The sequence below is a fragment of the Oryzias latipes genome, chromosome 17 (assembly GCF_002234675.1).
Source record: "Oryzias latipes chromosome 17, ASM223467v1".
In the NCBI taxonomy this organism is placed as follows: domain Eukaryota; kingdom Metazoa; phylum Chordata; class Actinopteri; order Beloniformes; family Adrianichthyidae; genus Oryzias; species Oryzias latipes.
In genome coordinates, this window is record NC_019875.2 from 29,997,459 (window position 1) to 30,012,894 (window position 15,436).

General features: G+C 49.4%; 2 protein-coding genes across 3 annotated transcripts; one reads left to right on the forward strand and one right to left on the reverse strand.

Annotated features, from left to right (window-relative positions):
- Positions 1-1,349: 1,349 nt before the first annotated feature.
- LOC101164508 (atypical chemokine receptor 4) lies at positions 1,350-7,438 on the forward strand. Its single transcript, XM_023965485.1, has 2 exons — positions 1,350-2,075; positions 5,702-7,438. The coding sequence occupies exon 2, from the start codon at positions 5,717-5,719 to the stop codon at positions 6,830-6,832; it is 1,116 nt and encodes a 371-aa protein (XP_023821253.1). The 5' UTR covers positions 1,350-2,075; positions 5,702-5,716; the 3' UTR covers positions 6,833-7,438.
- Positions 7,439-9,066: 1,628 nt separating this feature from the next.
- On the reverse strand, positions 9,067-15,170 carry LOC101164754 (transcription factor E2F5). Of its 2 annotated transcripts, none has more exons than XM_023965318.1 (8): positions 14,740-15,170; positions 12,303-12,412; positions 12,027-12,191; positions 11,650-11,758; positions 11,240-11,540; positions 10,509-10,658; positions 10,399-10,428; positions 9,067-9,978 (listed from the first exon to the last, which is right to left on the reverse strand). In XM_023965318.1, exons 1-8 carry the CDS (start codon positions 14,860-14,862, stop codon positions 9,902-9,904), a joined length of 1,065 nt encoding a protein of 354 aa, XP_023821086.1. In that variant the 5' UTR covers positions 14,863-15,170; the 3' UTR covers positions 9,067-9,901. The 2 variants fall into 2 exon arrangements, with proteins under 2 accessions (XP_023821086.1, XP_023821085.1); XM_023965317.1 differs by having other exon boundaries at positions 12,303-12,487; positions 14,740-15,091.
- Between the last annotated feature and the right edge of the window lie 266 nt (positions 15,171-15,436).

The following is a 15,436-nucleotide window of genomic DNA, read 5'->3' on the forward strand; positions in this document are numbered from 1 at the left end:
TGAAGCGTTCAGCTGCTTTTTCCTTCGGTGTCAGAAACAGGAGAAGATCTCACCTCAGATGTCCTCAGAAAGACAAATCCTGCTTTCTCCTCCTTTACTCGAGACTTTCATGGTAAAGTTATAACGTCTGCGGCCACAAGGTGGAGCAGATGGACTTCTATGGAAAAGAGCAGCAGCCAGAACCCTTGAGTTGACCTTTTCCTCACCATATAACACAAAAATGTTGTTGTTGTTTTTAAGGAAAAGAGGGAAAAATCCCAAGAATCCCAACTTTTTTCTGTTGTCCTGAAAAAGGAGAATCAAACTTCACTGCAGCTGCATGAGGAGGATGGAGAGAAGATTCTTCTGTTTCCTCCATTTTGACAATCAAATGTGTTCATTCTTTGATGTTTATCAGGTGTCATTATTCATCATACATGTCAGAAAATACATTAATGTAAAGGAACTGAAGTCCTGCTTTGTCTGTGACACGAACAAACGTCTGAAAGAAGGAGCAGCAGAAGCAGGTTTACTGATCAAAACCAGAACTTTGAACAGAATCTGAACAAACTGGTTCAGTCGAGTGCAGACGGGGTTTTTGTCGGTGATGTGAAATCCAGCCCAGATGCTGAAAAGAAGCTGCTGGCCCCCCAGAGGAAATGTGAGCTGGCGGGGGCAGTTTGGGTGGAGCAGAGATGGGAAGTGAGATTATTTGACTGTGATCAGAGTCCAAACGTCTCCCCGAGGGAAACGTTGTGTCTCTGAAACTCCGTCCTCATGCTGAAGCTTTGATGTGGACACAAAAACGCTGAGTCATCGATTGAAGGAGCCCGTCGTGTTTAAATCAAAGCTAAATTCCTTCATTTCTCATCTAATGACGGGTAAACGTGAAAGTTACACTCTGATCATCTTCTAATGTGTTTTCAAAGTGTTCTCAGTGGTGCATTAAATGAGATTCTGCCGGTTTAAGTCTAAATCTAAAAATCTGTGTCTTTTTCTAGGACATAGTTTCTGCAGAGCGGCAGGAGTTCTTCAGAAATTCACCTCTGAGTTGTGGGCGGGACTGTTGGCACAGAGCAACCCAAACCCCTTCTTTCTGTCATCCATCTGTTTACATGCTCTCCCACTAGCTTACAGCCCCCCAAACCCCCATCACAACATTAGTGGTGCAACAAAAACAGCAGCAACATCAGATCCATCCATCCATGGATGGATCATGGATCTGCTGGTCTGCAGGCGGAGGATCAGAAAGGGGCGGAGCCTGGATCCTGTCGCCCGCTGCCTGTAGATTTTATGTAACAACTACAAACTTTGTCAAAAGTCTTTTTTTTTTCTTTTGCTCCTGATTCACAGCATTTTAAGTAAAGAAAAACTCAGAAATGCAGTTTTGAGCTTAATTTTCTTTATAAATGTGCTTCTTCATCAGAAAGATGCTACAAAAACACGTTAAAAAATACCAGAGTGGGTCTTTCACGCTTATCTTTTCGAGGTGAGTTGGCATAGATTGATGATTATGGGATGGATGGGTTGTTTTCCTTTGAGCTGAAACATGTGGGACATGTTCTGCTAAAGGTTTTCATGTCTCCAGAGGATTGTGTTGCAGGAATGGATCCAGGATCTCCTCTGCCTCAGGATGAAGGGCGTGTTGGAAATTCCTCCTCCTGACAGCAGCTGGTGTTTCTCTGCAGACGGAGCTTTTGGGCTCAGACGGTCTGCCGGCTCTTCAACGGCTGAAACTCATCATTTTGATGAGCAAAGAACAAACAAACCTCTGAAACTGGGTTTCTGTTCAAAGCAGTGGGATGTGAAGAGGACAAAGGCCTCTGGTGCCTGCTCCACGGTGGACAAACAGTGAAGAAAAACCAGATAAAAGTTTGTCTTTGAATTCATGTTTACTCTGCAGCAGATGGAGGTGATTTTTCCTCAGTCAAGTACTGTTTTTAGGATCAGGAGGCTTTTTTCCTTCCTCCTCCTCCAGCTTTTGATGAAGTGAAAGGGCTCCTGCAGCCTCTCACAGGCCCCGCCCACCGTCCTGGCCCGAAACTAACGGGCTTTTCAGCGCGTGAAGATCAGCGGAGACATCAGAGGAAAAGCCGGTGAGTCTCCTCCTCGCGGATGCATGCCGGTTAGACTCAGACTAACGAACCGGATGCTTGTTTACTCAAAACCTTTTGTTTACTGTCGGCTTTGATTGATCTGATGTTCTGTTTGTTTTGTAAAAACAGCATAACCTCATTTTTATGATGTAACACATGAGGTATAAATTATATTTATTGAGCTGCACAACTTTTATTTTTTTTGTTTTCTTTTAACAAATTGAACCTTTAACTGATTTTTTTTCCTCCTTTTTATGGGCCATCAAGTTTTAAAAAAAATCTTTTTACTTTGAGCCTAATGATTCAAACAAAACCTATAAACCATCTAACAAACAAGACGAGGCTCCAACATCCCATAATCAAAGTGAATCTGTTCAAAAAGGACAAAGACAGGAGGGGAAAACTTCCACCCTTCATTCATTTCTCAGATTTTTTCTTTATTGTCATATTTGGGTAAATGTCCACAGTCAGAGATATTTGTTCATTAGTTTATTCATTAAACTCCAAAATGCAAATATTCCTTCTTTCCATCGAACAACTACGACTTTATGAAGGGCGGAGGTCAGATTTTCCACGACATGAACTTTGCTTAGATTTTCTTTAAATGATGGAAACACGACAATTTAAAAAAAAAATCCCATTTTCCATCCCATGGTTTTTCAAAATTGACATATTTGGCAAAACTGTAACGAAAACACTTTTTTCAAACTAAACGAGTCACGTGACCAACAACCAGATGGCGACGCGCTTCTTGGTAGGAATTGACGGCCTTGAGCGCCGCATGCGGGCGCCACCAGAGGTCCCACAGCGTCACGCAGCTCATCAAACGTTGAGCGTGTCGTGTGGAATTGTTGGATCCACAGCTCGTCTGGAAAACCACCAACCACCATTTCCCAAAATGGCTTCATCCGTAGCTCCTCCCACATGCAAGGAGGTCGCTGCTCCTGAAGAAGACGCAGACGTCTCCCTTGATAGATGATGCTGACGTGTTTCGTCAGGTATGTGAAAAACACAACCGTGTCTGAGAACAGAAGAACCTAAGAAGTTAGGATAGAGATCTGTGGAGAAGAACACCAGAACTTCACACTTGGGAGGAGGAGGTAACTATGGAGTCATCCACGGAGAGGGTCAGGGAGCTGAATTTAGGGACAGTCGACTTGGTGCCAGTGAGAAGAAGATCAGTTTTATTGCTGTTGAGCTGCAGGAAGTTTGAGGAAAACCAGGATTCAAGTTCAGACAGGCAGCCTATGTGGGAAGGAGGAGGAGGGATAAACTGACGGGTAAAGTTGGGTGTCATCGGCGTAACAATGGAACTGTATTGAACTGTTGAATTTTCGGAAGATACTTCCCAATGGGAGGAGGTAGATGGTTAAAAAGGAGGAGGCTAAGGACAGAGCCTTGGGGCACCCCTGAGGTGACTTGGGGGGGGGGGCTGGGACCGGAAGGAGTGAAGTTGAACAAACTGAAAGCAGCCAGACGGGTAGGATGTGAACCGGCTAAGAGAGGTGTGAGTGATGGAGGAAAGTCTTTGCATGAGGATGGAGTGGGAAATCATGTCGACTGTCAACCAACCCACCCCCCACCCCCATGTTCACAAACAAAATAAAAAACTTCTTTGTAAAATGCTTGATGACCTTGAGGGTTGAGCCTCTGGAAGGTCAGGTCGCCGTGCAGACCTGATCAACCTGATCATGTGGTTTTCCTGAAGGTCATAACAGATTTTTGGGTGAAATGTGATTTTTGGTCTCAGACCTGCGGATTCAGATTCTTTCTTCTGGTCTCTGATGGAGGAGGTGTTCTTGGTCTGATTAAAAACACATGTTTCAGGATTGTTTGGTTTTTTTCAACGATTTTCCGTCCTGAAAAGAAGCAGAAATCAACAGTTCTGCTGATAATCTCGACTATTTTGAGCCAAGAGCGTCAGGACTTGTTGAAACTTTGGAAAAGTTCAGATGATTATTGAGGAAAAGAATGTTGTTCTTTTGGACGTGAAGGTTGGCGTGGAATCAAAGCTTCTCCCAGCTTCTTGGAAATGGGCGTGTTAAGTGTTTCCCGCTGTCGACCCAAACAAGAGTTTGCTGAAGGCCGGAGACACCCCCCACCCCACCCCCACCCCCCTTCAGCCCTGCAAACTCGGTTTACTGGAAGGAACTTCGCTCCTGATGTTTGTTTACATCCTCCACAGTCTGAGCTCTCAGACGCTAATTCTTCGTCTCTGGAGCGGCCAGCGGCGCCGGCCTGAAGATCCAAAGAAGAGGTTAAAATTCGGCCAGGCGCCGAATCTTCAAAAAAATTTGAAATCTTCAAATGAGGAGAAGGCCAAAGGAGGGAAAAGGCTTCGGGTCACATGATTCTCCTGGATAAATCCAGAAGTTAGGCACCTGAAGTCTTTGATTTGACCTCTGGGGCTCATTAACTGTGTGGTTTTTACCAGAAGCAGCTGAACATAAATGGATAGAGAAGGTTCTAGAGTTGGTGTTTGGTTAAATTGGTCTAAAGTTTAAGAAAATCTATGAAAAAATGAAATTAAAAAGCAGGCTGCAGGTCATTTCCTGTTGTGGACCGCTGTTGGAACGGTGGTTTGTTTCAGAGTTCTGCTTTAAACTCGGTCCTGTTTCAGCGGGACAGAACATGTAAGGAAGGCTGTGGATGAGCGGGAGTGTCGGATCGGATTCAGCGTTCCCAGGATGCACCTTAGGAGACGCTTGATGGGAAGAGAAGCAGAAAAATTTTAGCTTCTGCCGTTTCTGTGGATGGGTCTGCTCAGATGTTGCGTCTATCAGAAGACTTGTGAGGCTCAGACCGTTTGGTCAGGAATTTGTTCTTTTCCTGGAAAACAAACTGGAATGTGTGTGAGCAGGAAGCCCGCTGGAAGCTCCGCTCTTCATCCCAAACACTGGAAAGTGACGCCTCGACTCCTCGGTCTGTTAAATGCTGGCTTTGATGGTGAATCAAGAGTCTCATCTTTAAACAATAGTTTTACCCTGAAGGCTCCTAAAAGACACTGATTGGATGTGGAAAAGTTCCTCTCTGATTCTGATCCATTGGAAAGTGTTCCCAGCGGTCTTTTAATGATGATGATGCCGTTTTTAGCCTAAATCTAAAAGAAATTTCCCTCAGTTGTGGGCAGGACTGTTGGCACAGAAGTTAGTCTCGCCAATTTCCCAGCATGCCTTTGTTTACACTCCCTCCCATTAGGGACAAAAGGGCCTCACAAGCCCAAGCTAACGTCAACGTAGCAAATAAAATAAAAAACAAATGGCGACCAACATCGGAGTTTTCCATCCGCAGAGCCAGATTCCAGCTCAGACGAGGAAAACAAAGACGTTCATGGATCCGTTTGTCTGACGGTGGATTATTTAGGATTAAAAGGGAGAAGGAAGATTTAGAGCCAGCTTTCATCGGCTCCTGATCCATCCAGAAGAAGAAAGAACTACTCAGAAATGCCATTTCTTATATTCTTTCATCTAGAAAAATGCTGCAGGAACATGCTGCATGCAGCATTTTCATAGGTCTTTAAAGGCTTCACGTTTTAATGGAAATGCGTTTCTTTTCACTAGATTTGAATGTTTTGCAGAAGAAGAATCCAGTCTGCATGAAGTTACTGGCTGTGTTTTTTCTTGCAGCTCGGTTCGGTTGACATGGACGTGGCTGAAGACGAGGACTACTTCTACCATGAGAACATCAGCTTCAACTTTAGCTACGACGACTTCCCCACCGTGTGTGAGAAGGAGGACCTGCGGGCCTTCGTGGCGCTCTTCCTCCCCGCCGCCTACGCTCTGTGTCTGGTAGCAGGACTGGCGGGAAACGCTCTGGTTGTGGGCGTCTACGCTTACCGCAAACGCCTGAAGACCATGACAGACTCCTTCCTGGCCCACATGGCCGCCGCCGACCTGATGCTCATCTTCACGCTGCCCTTCTGGGCTGCTGGTGCCGCCAGGGGCTGGGAGCTGGGGGCGGTCCTCTGTAAGATGGCGTCGACCTCCTACACCGTCAACTTCCACTGCTGCATGCTGCTGCTCGCCTGCGTCAGCCTGGACCGCTACCTGGCGCTGGCCCGGCTGCAGGGGGGGCAGCAGAGGCGGGGCCTGCAGGGGGCGTTCAGCAGGAAACACTGCTGGAAGGTCTGCCTGGCGGTCTGGACCACAGCCTTCCTTCTGGGCCTTCCAGATTTGATATTCTCAGAGGTCAGACAAGCATCCAGCAGGAACGCCTGTCTGCTCATCTACCCCGCATGGATGGCGCCAGGCGGGACAGCGGTCCTGGAGGGGGCAGAGGTGCTGCTGGGGTTCCTGCTGCCTCTTCTGGTCATGCTCGTCTGCTACTGGAACGTCTGCAAAGTCCTCACAGGTCTCCCCGCTGAGAGGAAAGGCAAGAAATGGAGAGCGGTGCGAGTCCTGCTCCTGGTGGCCGGCGTGTTTTTGGTCACCCAGCTGCCGTATAACCTGGTGAAGGCGTTCCGGGCCGTAGACTCCGTCTACCTGCTGGTGACCCACTGCGGGACCAGTAAAGCTCTGGATCAGGCCGCTCAGGTGACGGAGAGCCTGGCTCTCACTCACTGCTGCTTCAATCCCATCCTGTACGCCGCGGCCGGCTCCAACTTCAGGCAGGACCTGACCAGGATGGCCAAAACGTTGGGAGAGAAGAGGAGGAAGAGGAGGAGGAAGAGAGGAGGAACATCTGCGGCTGAGGAGGAGGCGGAGACGTCCTTCAACTCCCACAGCCAATCGGAGGACACCAAGACTTTCTCCATCTGAATGATCCCGTTCACGAGTGTTCGAGTCCGGCTGAGGAAACTGGTTTGGTCGTTTAGAACGTCCTCTCCACATGAAATCGGAGAAAAACCCTTTTTTATGGAAGGATGTTTGAGAAGTTGCAGCAACATGAAGATTCCCTCACAAACTTTGGTTTCCGCTCAGATTCTCCTGAAAACCTCCAATGGAAGGACGGAACAGTTTGTGCTCTTCTGTTCCTGGTTCCCTGTCCTGTTCACACTGTCCGACCATGGATCTGGATCTCCCTCCCCAACAGGCTTCCACGACATCTGATCTTAAAGAAACCGTCATTTTAGAAAGGACAGATGAGTGAACGTCGGTGACGCTGTAGAAACATCTGCATCTTCAGGAAGAAAACCTGTCCGTCAGGATTTTTCCAGCTCTGAAACTTTTCTGCTTTTTGTTTATGAAGAAACGACGTGAAGGATGTTTGCAGATGTGCTCGCTGCATTTCCCAGCTTTGGATGTAGAAAACCTCAGTCCTAACACAAGCTGTTGACGGTCTTTTTCCTTTTTTTGTTTTAACTTGTTCTGTCCAACAACTGAGCAAACAGATTACAGCTGAAGGTCTTCTGTGTTGGACAGGTTTACTATCACAAAAAGAGGTTATAGAACTTTATATAACGAAAAACCAGAGTGTAGATTTGTATAAACCCCTTGTTACCTTAACCCTTGTTCTATCCTAGGCACTTTAACGTTGGGAGTTGGGTCATTTAGACCCACTAGACAGTGCTCTGAACCTTTTTTCTTCAATGATTTGTGATCTTCACTGGTGTCCATGGATTACATGAAATCTTTCCACCTTTATCCACCTTTGTCATGGTGGGGAGAACACGTCAATGTAAGGCTGGGGTCATCTAAGATAGCATAAGCGTTATCATTATTTTGTATTTGTTACATTTAGTGTGTGTGGAGGGGGGGGGATGTGAGGGGTGTGTGTGTGGAAGAGATAGATAGATAGATAGATAGATAGATAGATAGATAGATAGATAGATAGATAGATAGATAGATAGATAGATAGATAGATAGATAGATAGATAGACAACTTTATTTATCCATTTGGGAGGTTCCCGCATGGACATTGACATCTCCATCGCATACAGCACTATTAGACATAATCAGAAAAGTAAAAACAGTAAAGACATTTTACATTTCTGCAAAACAGCATTTAAGAAAGTCAAAGACTAAAAGGAAGAGAAGTGGAGAAAGTGGGGGATACAAGCACTGATTTGAATAAGTTATTTTTAGCTGTAACAATTATATCAGATCTGCTGGAAAGAAAAATATTACATTAACAGTGAACCTCTGGCACGAAGATGAACGGAGGACATCTGTCTGTGGGTTAGGAGGAGGGATGAAGCAGACAGGGAGCAGTGTGCACGTGCACGTGGGGGTGGAAATACATGCATGCTGCTGGAGTGAACCGTGTGTTCATAAGGGGAACCAGATCCTTCCCAGCCAAACCAGCCAGACCAGGAGAGGGGGTGATAGACCCCCAGGCCAGGAGCGCCCCCGGCGTCAGGACCCAAGCAGCCCGGGGGGGGGGGGGGGGGGGGGGGTCGCCCACCCAAGCAGCCAGGTGCAGAGGAGGCCCCCCAGGCCACAGGACAGGCGTGCTTAGCCGTACCAGGCGGCAGCCATGGGGGCCACCGGGCGCCAGACACCGAGACAAGGGCCAAGGGGTTTTTCCAGCACCGCTCTGCATGTGAAGCTGAAACACCGGAGCGCAGAAGGTCTCGATGTTTACGCCTCACACTTCCGGGGTGAATCCACATCCAGAGAGGTTTTATTTAGGAACAAAAACGTTCCTTTGCCGTTCAGCAGTAAATGAGGCTGAAGGAAATCTTTGTCAGCCAAAGCCTGTTGAGACGGTTTATGGTTTACAGTAAATTCTGGAGACCTGAAGGAAAAAACAGAAACAGTTGTTTTCAAATGTCTTTGTTAAAGTGACGGCACTCATGGAGGAGGAGCCGCTCTTCCAGCTCTGACATGCTGTGGATTCAGCAGATGTTTAAGCTTCCATCCCATAATGTCTCATTACAAACATGTCAAAGACTGAAATGAACGGATCGTTTTTATTCGTCTCACCACAGCAGATGGAGTAAAGACTCGGCTTAAAATGTCTGTTTGTTAAACTGATCAATAAAGTTTTACATCAATAAAGTTTAACAGGAACTTTATTGATTTTACCAAACTGTGATAAAAAAAAGCCAAAGTTTTAAAGATGTCAATCAAAACAGTTTTATTCAAACATAAAATCAGGACCAGAAAAATTTTCAATACTAAAGAAAATCAACTTTTTTTCATTTTCAACAAACATAAATATATTTTACTCAAACGTAAGTAAAAGTTTACATATTGGCAAAAATAACAAAAACAATAACAAAATATTTATACAACAAATATTTCCAGCTTTAACGGCAGCAACAGTTTAGAAACGGTCAAAACGGGACGTCGGTACTTTAAACAAACTCCATTCAAACATGAACGTAAAGTTTATGTTAAACATGTGGGAAAACAGAAAACAGGAGCTTCACGCCGACCCAACCACAGTTTGGCAGAAGGTTTGACCAGTGAGGAGCGTCAGAGGAGGAGGAGGAGCTTCAGAGGAGGAGCTTCAGAAGAAGAGGTGGGGCTTCAGAGGAGGAGGTGGGGCTTCAGAAGAAGAGCGGCTTCGGGGAAGAGGAGGGGCTTTAAAGCAGGAGGAGGTGCTTCAGAGGAGGAGGGGCTTTAGAAGAAGAGGTGGGGCTTCAGAGGAGGAGGGGCTTAAGAGCAGGATGAGGGGCTTCAGAGGAGGAGGTGGAGCTGCGGAGGAGGAGCTTCAGAAGAAGAGGGGCTTCAGGGGAAGAGGAGGGGCTTTAGAAGAGGAGGTGGGGCCTCAGAGGAGGAGGGGCTTTAGAGCAGGATGAGGGGCTTCAGAGGAGGAGGTGGAGCTGCGGAGGAGGAGCTTCAGAAGAAGAGGGGCTTCAGGGGAAGAGGAGGGGCTTCAGAGGAGGAGGAGCCTTAGTGGGGGAGGTGCTCGGCGTCCGTCCCTTGCAGCAAAGCGGGTCCTCAGTAGTTGAGGATGGAGACATCAAACAGGTCACACCCCCCTCCGCCTGCATCCAGGCTGAAGCTGTAGTCCAGTCCTGTCAGAGCAGAAACACATCAAGAACTGCATCCGGATCCGCCCCCCCCCTCCCCCCCGCCTGCCACAGACCCATAACTCCCCAGCATTTACTCGTCCTTATTGAAAAAGACTTTTGGGTAGTGAACGACCCCCCCTGCCTTTTTAAAAAGGTTTTTTTGCCCCATGCAGCTTAGCAGGGAGGCGAGGCAGAGGAGGAGAGGGAGGGGCGTGTGGCCGCCGCTCGGCCGGTGAGGGCGGGTCTAAAGTAGGCGCCTGCGGGCCGTCCAACGCCCTCGTGGCGTTTTCTGGTCGTTCCTGTCAAACTCAGAGCTTCTCAGAGGACAGAGGCTGTCAATCATCCGGATGCTTTCATCCACGTTTGCTATCTGAGCTGCTCTGATGAGGAGGAGGACGTGAGGAAGGTCGGCGTGATGCTCACCCTCAGCAGAAATCAGCTCCTCCATGAGTTCTGCCAGGAATCAAAACAGACTTGTGTTACTGCAGAGTTGGGGGTTGACCAGAGCCCCGCCCCCCGGCGCCACGCCTCACCCTCTCTGCTGTCCTTCAGGCTCTCGCCGCCGTCGCTCATCTTCAGCAGGCTGCCGACGCCCAGCGCCGCTTGGAAGTCCTGGACCTCCAGGTCCATTGGGTTCTGGTCCGACGCTGCAGACGACCTGCTGGGAAACTGTGCCGGGAAAGCTGCCGGGAAAGCAGGCGTGTGCTTAGCGTGTGCTTAGCGTGTTAGCATGGACAGCATGAGCTGCTCCTAAAACAGACTTTTGAAATGAGGACTCTCCGTCTTAGGCTTCCTTAGACTGCAGTGACCTGAATATTTACAGCCTTTCCCGTCACAGACATGCCAACGAGCTCCTCACCTGCTTCCTTCTCGTTACCATGGTAACCAGGTGAACAGATTCGGTTTTGTCTTTTTTTTCCCACTGAAGTTTTTTTTTCTGTTTTCGACACATTTATCCTTCAAAATGTGCAAACATCCAACTTCAACAATAGTATTCTGAGCCGAAACGACCCCACAGGTGTTTCAGTCTCCATGGCGACGGGGTACCTGAGGTTTAGTGTTATTTTTTTAATACATCCCAGAAGAATGAACGTGAAGCTGAAGAGAAACTGCTGATGCCCCCCAAGACCACAAAAGCCCCTGAGGTGGAGCGCCACAGGGATGGGTGGAGCTGAACCCTCAACGTTTCCATCGAGGCGCCCAACCGACGCCCAACCTGATGACCCCCCCCACCCCACCATTCCTTCTATAAACATCTGCTCACCCAGGTCAGACGAAGACGCGGCCCTGCCACTGAGGTCTACCGGCGCCATCTGCTGGTCAGAGCAGGTCGGGTCCTGGCTGCAGAGGGGGGAGGCGGCGGAGCCCCCGGGGGTCACCAGGGTAAACCTCTGCAGACCGCCGGGGGTGCTGGGCGGAGTCGGCATCGGGCAGAAGTCGTCGGAGGGGGGGACAGGGAAGACCACGGGGGCGCTGGAGTCCAAGTCCCTGTCAATGAGCAGGACCCGGATGGGGGCTCTGCGGCTGCGCAGGTTCACCTGGTAGCTCTTCTGACCCCCGCCCCCCTGAAACGGCAGCAGCGTCATGCCTCTGCAGATGCTGCAGCTGCAAACATCTGCATGGAGAAGCCAACAGAGGAGGAACATCTGGTTCTGAGGAACCAAACCAAAGTACCGTGTCCGGAACCGGAACCTCCAGCTGGGTTTCTGCAGGAGCCACAATGGCCAGCAGAGTTTCTCCCTCGAAGGCCCGGCAGATGTCCTCGTGGGTCACAAACGTGTACGTAGAGCGGCGCTGAGGAAAGCAGACTGACGGAAACACGGAAGCGGAAAAATGACGGACAGGAGGCGCCGGCTCTGATCCTCCTTTAGTCCGGTCCTGGACGAGGAAGGATTTAAACGTGGATCCGTCTACCAGAGAAGAATACTTTCTACAGGAGCATTTTCTGGAGGGAGGGGATCTAAACATTCTGAACACTGAGGGCATAAAACCCCAAAAAATGACCTCTGAGGTGAAACGGGGCAGAAACAAGACGTTGAGTGGAAGGATATGAGCTGCTGATGGGACCGTGACTCAGGGCCTGGATGCTCTCCTCCAAGCAGACTTTCTGCTGATCCAGCTCTTCCTCCAGAGCTTCCAGCTGGGAGATCTGGGCCTTCAGAAGGCCGACCTGCTCCTGCACCTCCTTCGTTTGGCTGCAGACGCTCCTCTGTCCTCTGGAAGAACCACACCTTCAGTCCACTCCAGTTCTGACAGATCAGCTTCTCAGCTAAACGCTGAAACTTTGATCATTGCATTAAAGGAATCAGGAGAACCGGTTCTCCAACCTCCACTGGATGATGTTCTTGTTCTTCTTCTCTATCAGCCCCACGCCCTCCAGAACGTTGGTGATGTCATAGATCCTCCTCTTCTGCTTCACCGCCAAACTGTCCGCAGCCTGCAGATTCAGACGGACATCTGTAGAGCGAGCGGCCGCTGTGGGGAAGATGCAGCACGGAAGCGAGCGGCAGCTCTGAGGAGGAACGTTTGGATGAAGGAGCTGCAACGGTTACTCAGTTACAGAGGAGAGCGGGAGGAAGCGGTCGAGTGAACACGACCCCGCTTTGGCGCTCAAGAAGAGAGGGAAACGTGGAAAACCAAGAATTGACCTGAGTTAAAGTAAACAAAACATTAGACACAGGATTTCCCCGTCTTTCAGAAAGAACAGACAAACTTTTGACACATCATTTTAACCCTTGTGCGATCTTAAAGGGGGGGGGGGGGGGGTTATGTCACGCAAAATCAACTGTTAGAGCTTTCAAGTGTACTATAATGTTAATTCTTCACTATAAATTACCCCAAAGTGGTTATTTCCTCTAAAAACCTTCTCTCTGAGCTCCAGAAAAGATGATGAAAAGATCCAGATTCTGCTGCAGCTGTTTGAAGATAAAAGCCTTAAGAATCCATTCATCCATAAAATATCACCAAAGTGATTCAAAGAGTCGGATTTATCGACGTTAAGAGTAAATCACCCAGCTCTGGTTGAGGTTTCTGGTGGACGTAAGCAGGTGGATGTCTGCAGCTGGATGTCTGCAGGTGGATGTAAGCAGGTGGATGTAAGCAGGTGGATGTCTGCAGGTGGATGTCTGCAGCTAGATGTCTGCAGGTGGATGTAAGCAGGTGGATGTCTGCAGGTGGATGTCTGCAGGTGGATGTAAGCAGGTGGATGTCTGCAGGTGGATGTCTGCAGGTGGATGTCTGCAGCTAGATGTCTGCAGGTGGATGTAAGCAGGTGGATGTCTGCAGGTGGATGTAAGCAGGTGGATGTCTGCAGGTGGATGTAAGCAGGTGGATGTAAGCAGGTGGATGTCTGCAGGTGGATGTAAGCAGGTGGATGTAAGCAGGTGGATGTCTGCAGGTGGATGTCTGCAGGTGGATGTCTGCAGGTGGATGTAAGCAGGTGGATGTCTGCAGGTGGATGTAAGCAGATGGATGTAAGCAGGTGGATGTAAGCAGGTGGATGTCTGCAGGTGGATGTCTGCAGCTGGATGTCTGCAGGTGGATGTCTGCAGGTGGATGTAAGCAGGTGGATGTCTGCAGGTGGATGTAAGCAGGTGGATGTCTGCAGGTGGATGTCTGCAGGTGGATGTAAGCAGGTGGATGTCTGCAGGTGGATGTCTGCAGGTGGATGTAAGCAGGTGGATGTCTGCAGGTGGATGTAAGCAGGTGGATGTAAGCAGGTGGATGTCTGCAGGTGGATGTAAGCAGGTGGATGTAAGCAGGTGGATGTCTGCAGGTGGATGTAAGCAGGTGGATGTCAGCAGGTGGATGTCAGCAGGTGGATTTCTGCAGGGGGATGTCTGCAGGTGGATGTCAGCAGGTGGATGTCAGCAGGTGAATGTCTGCAGGTGAATGTCAGCAGGTGGATGTCTACAGCTGGATGTCTGCAGGTGGATGTCAGCAGGTGGATGTCTGCAGCTGGATGTCTGCAGCTGGATGTCTGCAGGTGGATGTAAGCAGGTGGATGTAAGCAGGTGGATGTCTGCAGGTGGATGTCTGCAGGTGGATGTCTGCAGGTGGATGTCTGCAGCTGGATGTCTGCAGGTGGATTTAAGCAGGTGGATGTAAGCAGGTGGATGTCTGCAGGTGGATGTAAGCAGGTGGATGTCTGCAGCTGGATGTCTGCAGCTGGATGTAAGCAGGTGGATGTCTGCAGGTGGATGTCTGCAGGTGGATGTAAGCAGGTGGATGTCTGCAGGTGGATGTCTGCAGCTGGATGTCTGCAGGTGGATGTAAGCAGGTGGATGTCTGCAGGTGGATGTCTGCAGGTGGATGTCTGCAGCTGGATGTCTGCAGGTGGATGTAAGCAGGTGGATGTCTGCAGGTGGATGTCTGCAGCTGGATGTCTGCAGCTGGATGTCTGCAGGTGGATGTAAGCAGGTGGATGTAAGCAGGTGGATGTCTGCAGGTGAATGTCAGCATGTGGATGTCAGCAGGTGGAGTAACGTACTTCACATTCATTCCTATAGTATGTTTTGGAGATTTTATCATCTTTTTTATTTTATTTGAACACATTCCTGATCTTTCCCCGTCATCCAGAGGACGTTTCCACGGGTGGAGACCTCCCAAAGGTGATGGAAGTTCTCCACCCGTGAACCCAGCGTTGCTGAAGGACAGCAGCAGTAATAGCGGCCTACGGCGCACCTGCTCAGAAGACCTGTCCAGTGATTGACAGAGAAAGCCCGCGAACAGCCCCGGTGTACCCCCCCCCTTCCCCCAACTAACCGCCTTCAGGTCCAGGACGCCGTCCCGGGACCCCCGCAGCAGACCGACGAACTTCATGGTCAGGAGACCCAAACTTTTCTCGTGCCGCCTCGGCGTGGAGCGCGCGCTCTCCTTCGACTCCATCTTCTGTTCTGGAAGGTTCCGTCCAAGTCAAAGGTCAGACGTCGGACTTTTCCCGCTCAGCAAACGGCTTAGTGGAAAACCTCAGCTCCTGGGGTCTTTAAACACACGGAGGTTACGTTAGCTTACGGTTGCCAGGGCAACCACCGACCGGCTCGCGACAGTGTGGTGCATTGACAGCCTAGAAAACGTCCCCGCCCCCGAATCAACCCATCAAACAGAGCCACGCCCCCGAAGCCGCGCAAATTGGGTCGGAGACCCCGTTCCTCCTCCAATGGAACGTTCCAAACCGCGAAAGTTTTAGAGCGGGGGGGGGGGGGGGGTCAACTCAGGATTAGATCCAGATCACAGCTGGATCTTCTTTTCATTTCGGCTGCTTCCTCTAGGAGGCGCCACAGAAAACTGTCCACCCTCATCACCATCCTCCCTCATGTGCACTTCATCCATGAACCTCCTCTTTGGTCCTGTCCTGGTAGCTCCACCCTCATCCCTGTTCCTCCTCTCTCAGCGCGTCCAAACATGTCCACCTGCTTCCCTGCATTGATCATCTCATCCTCTGATGGATTCAATCCTGATC

What these genes read in the sequence shown, in the direction of transcription:
- LOC101164508 (XM_023965485.1), top strand. Translation starts at nt 5,717, where the DNA reads ATGGACGTGGCTGAAGACGAGGACTACTTCTACCATGAGAACATCAGC.
- LOC101164754 (XM_023965317.1), bottom strand. Translation starts at nt 14,862, where the DNA reads ATGGAGTCGAAGGAGAGCGCGCGCTCCACGCCGAGGCGGCACGAGAAA. An exon ending in AAGAACATCATCCAGTGGAG is followed by an intron (nt 12,192 to 12,302) that starts GTTGGAGAACCG and finishes TGGTTCTTCCAG; the next exon opens with AGGACAGAGGAGCGTCTGCA. An exon ending in CACGGTCCCATCAGCAGCTC is followed by an intron (nt 11,759 to 12,026) that starts ATATCCTTCCAC and finishes GCGCCGCTCTAC; the next exon opens with GTACACGTTTGTGACCCACG.